At 41.0% G+C, this 7,299-nt stretch overlaps 1 protein-coding gene across 1 annotated transcript; it reads right to left on the reverse strand.

Moving 5' to 3' along the window:
- On the reverse strand, positions 3,309-5,875 carry LOC107640962. Its single transcript, XM_016344467.1, has 3 exons — positions 5,599-5,875; positions 4,441-5,330; positions 3,309-4,331 (listed from the first exon to the last, which is right to left on the reverse strand). Exons 1-3 carry the CDS (start codon positions 5,873-5,875, stop codon positions 3,309-3,311), a joined length of 2,190 nt encoding a protein of 729 aa, XP_016199953.1.

Below are 7,299 nucleotides of genomic sequence, written 5' to 3' on the forward strand. Positions count from 1 at the left end.
TCAAACATTAAAAACAAAAATGATATTTTATTCTTTTTTCATTCATATTTAAACGATATCATATTGAAAAGGATTCTTTTTTTAAAAAAACAGAGTAAAACTTTGACCTAGTTTGGTTTTTAAAAATCAACCAGATCACTGATTTTCATAAACTTTGAAGGTTCAAATCGGTTCTCACATGTTCTGATATAAGGTCAATTCTGCTAATAATTCAATCCGATTTAGTGGACGGATGACTAGTTCTTCAGTTTGGTGGGAGAAAGGTGGTCTAATTTTTACAATTAAAGTTTAAATTTTGTATATTTTAATTTAGAAATGGTCCTTAAATGAGTGAAACACTAATCATTGACCAAAATATGGGTTAGAGATGGTAAAAATTTTTTAGGTACAAAAATTACCATAAGGACCGTTCCAAATGAGGATCCAATTGCGGGAAATTTTTTTCACGGAGATAGAGACGGGGCAAAATTCACCTGAGGCAGGCGCGGGAATTCCCACCCCGTCCTCATTAATTCCTAAAATTCATAAATTTACTTAATTGTCCTTAATAGTTTATTTCTCATATATATTTTTTAGTCATTTCACATGCCATATATATAGAAAGAAAAACTCTAAATTCCTAATCCTTATTTGCATAACTCTTCTTCAATTCAGAGATCCCTAATATCGTCCATAATCCATCCAATCTCTCTGCAACTACCCTGTTGCCACTATCCTTTTTCACCGCACCGTCACTCCTCACTACGTCGTCAACCATCACCGCGTCGTTCTCTCTGTTCATCATTCTTTCTCCTCTTCAAGGTTACGTCTGTAACTCCACCGTCGTGTCCATTCTCTTCTCTGTTGTCGCGTCCCCCACCTCGTCCATTGCTCTGTGCTCTGCCTCACCATCATGTCCCCTATCTCATCAGTTTAAAATAAATTATTGTTTGTCGTTTAGTCTTTTTGTATAAAATCTTGTTGTTTTGTATAGGACAAATATTTGCATCTCTACTCCTATAAAAATTAATAACCAGTCAGAATTATCGGAGAGATGAAGAATAGAGACCCCGTAGAAAATGGGATTCGCAAAAAATGGAGATGGGACAATATTTTCCCACAGCAGGATCGAGAGTGGGGACAGAGACCAAATTTGAAGGCGAAAACAGAAAACAGCGAGACATCCCCCACCTTCACCCTGCTCTATTGCCATCCCTAACATGAGTAATACAAGGATGTGGGAATTAGCAAAACACCCTTCCATTTTGTACTTTCAAACAAAAAAAGGATTTAATACAATTCAGTTTCTTAAAATTGTATTTTTTAAATTTAAAAAAATTTACAATTCTCTCTTCCATATTTTATACTTGCAAAATACTCCCACATCAAGTAAAATATCAAATTTTGTAACTTTATTGTGCTTGACATTATAGTCTCCAATATATATTTTTTTGTGTTTAAACATGGAAAGAAACAAAGCAAACACTATCCTATATCCGAGCGAATAATTTGCTGGAGATCAGCACAAGGCTCAGACCAAATAACATTATTAGAGTTACTCTTGGCACCATATCTAGCCATCCAATCCGCAGCTCTATTTGCTTCTCGGGACACCCACTCAACGTGAACAAGCCAAGGACGAGATAAAAGCTCCTAAATCTTGTGAACCAAATCTGTTACTTCAGATGAATACCCACTTGTAAGCTCATGCATGATGGTCAGAATGTCAAGGCAATCCGTTTCACATATAATATCCCTCAAACCGCAACCCAAACTAAAACCAGCTCCCTCCAAGCAGCAAATAATTCACATCTGATGATAGACCAGGGGGAATGCTTCCAGAGCAGCCCGAGACCCAATCTCCCTTAGAATCTCTAATAATACACCCAAATCCCGCTAAATTTGAATCTTGATACAAGCTTGCATCACAATTAACTTTAAAACTGTTGCATACCGGTGGTTCCCAACACAAGCAATTTTGGAGAGACATAAAGGCATTGTTTCGATTCCTGTAAATCTGTAAGTCCTTGGCGATAATTCTGGCCAAGGCAACAACCTTGTGGTCTGTCCAAGGGTTGTCAGTATTGAATATGTCATTGCACCTATGTTTCCATACCCACCAAAGTCCTACACCAAAAGATGCCTCATTGTTAGCCAAGGCCTTCCGAAACCACTCTTCAAGAGCAGTACTCCAACATATGCCAAATTGCCTTTGATCGATCACAGTCTCTAAGGCAATGCTCCATAGTAACCTGCGCCTTGTTACATCTCTTACACATATCTGAAGAAACTAAATGCCGCTTGAATCGAAAGGTCTCAGTTGGTAGAGCATCATGTAAGCCAAGCCACATAGTAAATTTGAACTTCTCCGGAATGTTTGTATTCCACAACTAGTTCCAGTTACTATTGGCATTCCAATTTAATGTTTTCTCTAATAACCATCTATAACCCTCCCTTGCACTATACTTTTTTGTTGCTGCATGCCACCTTTCCTACTGTGGCTCCAACTCAGTCGAACTAGGATATCTCAGACCACAAATAAACTGCTTAATCTCATGCGGAATAGGCGTGGTAAAACTATCAACCTCCCAAGACACCCCTTTCCACAAGTCAGCCACTATAAAATCTGATTCAGAAATATGTACATAAGGAACAAGGTTGCAAAGCTTACCAAAAGGAGTCCACTCATCATACCAAACTGATTTGTGGATATCCCCAATATTCCAATGAAGCCCTTCCTTGAGATGCTCATAGGCACTAACAATGTTCTTCCAGGTAGCCGATGAAGAATTTCTATTGTTTTCGTTCATACCAAATTGATTCCTGAGATATTTATGCTTCAGAACCTGCACCCACAACTTCTCACTATTATTTAGACAATCGCATACCAAATTTCCTAGAAGCTCCATGTTAGCACAAGTAGTATCCCTAATACCCAATCCTCCTGCCCTTTTAGGAGTTATGGCGACCTCCCACCTGACCAGAGGCAGCCCTTTGCTGGTCGCTTGGCCTTTCCACAAGAACTGTCTCATCAAGGAATCAATTTTATTACATGCATACTTTGGGAGAAGAGAAATTTGCATTTCATAAACCGGGATAGAGGCCATAACCAATTTAACAAGACAAACCCTCCCTGCCATATTTAGTAGGCATCCTTTCCAACTGGAGAGCTTCCTCGAAAATCTTTCAATAACCTCCTGAGCCATCTTCCTGGAAGCTCTAGCATGACCAATGTTAATTCTCAGGTATTTACCCAAATTATTGCAGAACCGGATGTTAGAAACCCTTGAGAGAACCTCTTTTCTCCTCTCCGACACCCTCTTGGAACACTAGGCCTTTGACTTATGAAGATTTACTTTCAAACCTGACGCTCTAGAAAACAAATCCAGGCAATGTATAACCTCTATTACTTGAGCTTTCGATGCCTTACAGAAAAACAAAAGATCATCTGCAAACATCAAATGAGAGAGTCGTGGTCCGTTCCTAGAAACCGCTACCGGGTTCCACAAACCTTGGGAAACTCTATGAAAGATAAAGCAGGCAAGCATTTCCATACAAAGTACAAATAGATAAGGAGACATGGGATCTCCTTGCCTCAACCCTCTCTTTGGATTGAAATTTTGGAGCCTGTTTCTATTCCATAAAACTGACAACGAAGAGGAAGTCACACAATTCAATATAAGATTAATGGTAGCCTTTGGAAACCCAAACCGGACCAAAGAAGCTTCCAAAAACCGCCAGTCTACCCTGTCATAAGCTTTTTCTAAATCAATCTTGAACGCCATGGTCCCTTTTCGAGACTTAGTGTTCCTCATGAAGTGCATAATCTCCTGAGCAATGATAATATTCTCTGTGGTTCCTCTTCCTAGAATGAACCCTCCTTGCAAAGGACCAATGATCTCCGACAAGAAAGGTCTGAACCTGTTAACTAGAACTTTTGTGACAATTTTATAAATTACATTACATAAGCTAATAGACCGAAACTCCCGTAAGGAAGAGGGAACTTCCACTTTAGGAATTAGAACAACGAGAGTATCGAAAATAGCAGCATTCATTGGCTCACCCTCAAAGGCTCGCTTGACCAGTCCACACACATCATTGCTAAGAGAGTCCCAAAACTCTTTGTAGAAAATTGCTTGAAATCCATCTAGCCCTGGGGCTTTAAACGAACTCATGGTCATCACAGCTCTTTTAACCTCTTCAGACGTCACTGGTTCCAGTAGCTTTTGACAAGCCTCAGTACTAAGAGACGGGCAAGGAAAATGCCCCATGGCATCCAGGTCGATATCCTCCCTTGTAGAAAAGAGTTTTTGAAAGAAAGAATTTGCCGCCATTTTGTAGAGTCGAAGTCTCTGTGGCCCAAGACCCATCCTCCAAAAAAAACCCATGAATTTTGTTCCTCTTTCGCCTGATAACCGTCTGCAGATGAAAAAATTTTGTATTTCTGTCTCCACATCTCACCCATTGTTCTCTAGATTTTTGATACCACAACAGCTCTTCTTGAAGAAGGACATCATTCAGTTCTTGATGCAAAACTTGCTCTTTGATCCTAGGCTGCTGATCCTCCTGACTCTCCAGAGTAATCTGAACGTCATTCAAAAGCCTCTCCAGCTCCATTTTCTTAACAAAAATATTGCCAAAAACCTTTTTATTGAAGCTAGTTGCATCTTTTTGAACCTCCAACAAACATTTGACCACATCCGGAGCTCTTTTATTCCAAGCTGTATGAACAACATTCTTAAAAAGAGGATGAGTCATCCATGCAGCCTGGAATCTAAACGGATGATGGCCCTTGGTAGCCCTCTCTGCTATCTTGCACCTAGTGAACAACGGGCAATGATCAGAGTGAAGGCGCGCTAGCACCTCAGTATAAGCCTCCAGAAACATCAGTCGCCAGTCCTGGTTGATGACTGCTCTATCAAGCTTCTTAGCCACCTGCACCCCACCTTTCACCTTCCTGTACCAAGTGAATCTTCTCCCAATAGCCCCCATATCAAATAGCCCACAATTCTCCAATGTTTCTGCAAATTGTTCTGCTCTGGCAAGTCTAAACTGCCCCCCTCTAACTTCACTCTGCAACAGCACATCATTAAAGTCCCCTAACACAATCCAAGGTCCGTGGATCATATTGGCAATCCTTGTCAAGTCACCCCATAGTTCTTTACGCCGATGTATATATGGATTAGCATACACTACACTACAGTAACTAGAAGTATTGCCCATAGTGATTTCAAAACTGATACATTGATCAATTACATCCAATACTCTCACAGAAATATTTGAATTAGAACATAGAACCCAGATACCCCCACTATGACCATTAGCTTCAACAATACCAACACCCTGGTAACCTAGATTATTCCAAAAAGATTTCATCCTCTCGAAAGGAATATGGGTTTCAAACAGAACGAAAAAAGTAGGGTGAAATTTATTCACTAACTCTTTACTATGAACTCAGGCCAATTTATTATAGGCCCCTCTAATATTCCAAAATAGAAAGTTTAAATCTAAATAATCCATAAAACAATTGTACTGTAAAAAGGATCAACCTCAACCGAAGTCCCTAACGAGATGATGAAGATCCACCATCATATCCCCCTGAGACTTGCTTGTCCTTACCTGGTTGTTGCCCGGTTTGCCTGTGTCCCTCCACTGACAACCCTTCCAATTTGCTGATTTGCTGCTTGTTAGTGTCGCCAAGGCAGTTCGGAGTCGACGGCGAATTCTGCAAAGAAGAAGGGCGCAACCTCTTGTGTCCATTTTTTAAAATGGTAGTGAAAGTCGGCACCGCAACGGAGACAGCTTTGCCCTTCACCCCTTGCTGTTTGGAAGACGCCGTGCGTGTTTGAGATCCGCCAACCAACCCGGTCTTCACCCCTGATTCGGCTCCTCTCATACGTAGCCCAAAGTCACGGTTCTGGTCCAATTTCTGATTTGAGTGCACCGGCACTTTGTCTTTAGAGGTTTGTTAGGCTTTGTTTGATTGGCTCAATTTTTCTCTCCTTTTACCGCTGACTTTGGTCCAGCCAGCCTCATTTCCCAAATGCTAGGACCCCACTTCCTTCCCATGCAACGTATCACCCAATTCCTCCCCAATTTCTGCAACTATCACTGAATCTTCGAGTTTGCATCCAAATTCAAAAATTTTTTCCTTTGAGACTTCTTGTGGCTGCACCACCTGGGCCGTCATCTCGGTCACTGATGTTTTCTTTCGATCCACCTTTTCTGACTCTATCGGGGTCATTCTGCAGTCAGTTGCTGGATGCCCGAAACAGTTGCACTTGTCACAAATAAGGTGTAAGCATTCATACTCCACCTTATATTCAAACTCATCGACAATCACACTCCGGACCACCAGCAAACCAAGATTAATTTACACACAAGCTCGAGCAAATTTCCCCCGCTCCGCTGACTTAGTAGCCAGATCCACCTTGACTGGTCCCTCCACAGCAGAAGCAATTCTCATGATAGTACCAAATGGTCAAACCAGCGATTCGAATCCAAACCATAATCTCCTTGGAAGTGTCCTCACAAGGTTTAAAATCTGGTGTCCATGGCTTGACGGCAATATAGTGACCGAAGATCATCCATGGCCCCCTAGTAAAACCTTCTCTCGATCGTCCATGTGATCAAATTTAACAAGGAAGTACCCAAACCCCACGTCCAAGATTTCATATCCATCAGTGATCCTCCATACCCCTTTCAGTTTGTGAAACATAGCCGTGTAACTAAGGTTTTTTCCAAGAACCTTAATGACAATTGCCTCCTTGTATGGTTCAGAAAGGATGTTTCTAGCCTCTTCGGAGAAGCAAACTCTCGGAGGCATAGGATCTCCTTGTTTTTCGGTGACCACTACCATGGAATCCTCATCTAGAGCTTCAGCCCGGTTTATCCCTGAGGCTACCGTAAAACCAATAACCTTGTCACGGAAAGAAATCTTGGAAGTCACCCTAAAACTAAGGTTGCCCTTACTCCCTTACTTGATCCCTCCTTCACACTTGATGCAAACTCTTCCACGCTCTCCCCCTTATCCCTTTCGATGGCATGGCCATCTTCCTCACCGTGTTTCATCCTCAAATGCTCTCTCCCGCTCTCTCCTTCTCTCATTCTCTCTGAGTTTAGTCTCCAATATATAAAAAATTTAACTTCAGTCACAAATATATATATATATATATATTAACCTAAATTTTACTCTCTGGTATATTTGGATCTTCCTTTTCATCCATTTTCAAATGTACTCCTCAAATACTTCTCTAGTTTTCATCCACGAACCATGATTGATCTACATGAAAGTGCAAGACAGAATCATAGCTGAAACTA

This window comes from Arachis ipaensis, chromosome B05 (genome assembly GCF_000816755.2).
Source record: "Arachis ipaensis cultivar K30076 chromosome B05, Araip1.1, whole genome shotgun sequence".
NCBI classification, from domain to species: domain Eukaryota; kingdom Viridiplantae; phylum Streptophyta; class Magnoliopsida; order Fabales; family Fabaceae; genus Arachis; species Arachis ipaensis.

Coding starts and splice junctions, on each gene's coding strand:
- LOC107640962 (XM_016344467.1), bottom strand. CDS start 5,875: ATGAGAGGAGCCGAATCAGGGGTGAAGACCGGGTTGGTTGGCGGATCT. Junction 5,331..5,598: donor GCAAACCGGGCAACAACCAG/GTAAGGACAAGC, acceptor GGAATAATCTAG/GTTACCAGGGTGTTGGTATT. Junction 4,332..4,440: donor AAAAATCTAGAGAACAATGG/GTGAGATGTGGA, acceptor CTTGGGCCACAG/AGACTTCGACTCTACAAAAT.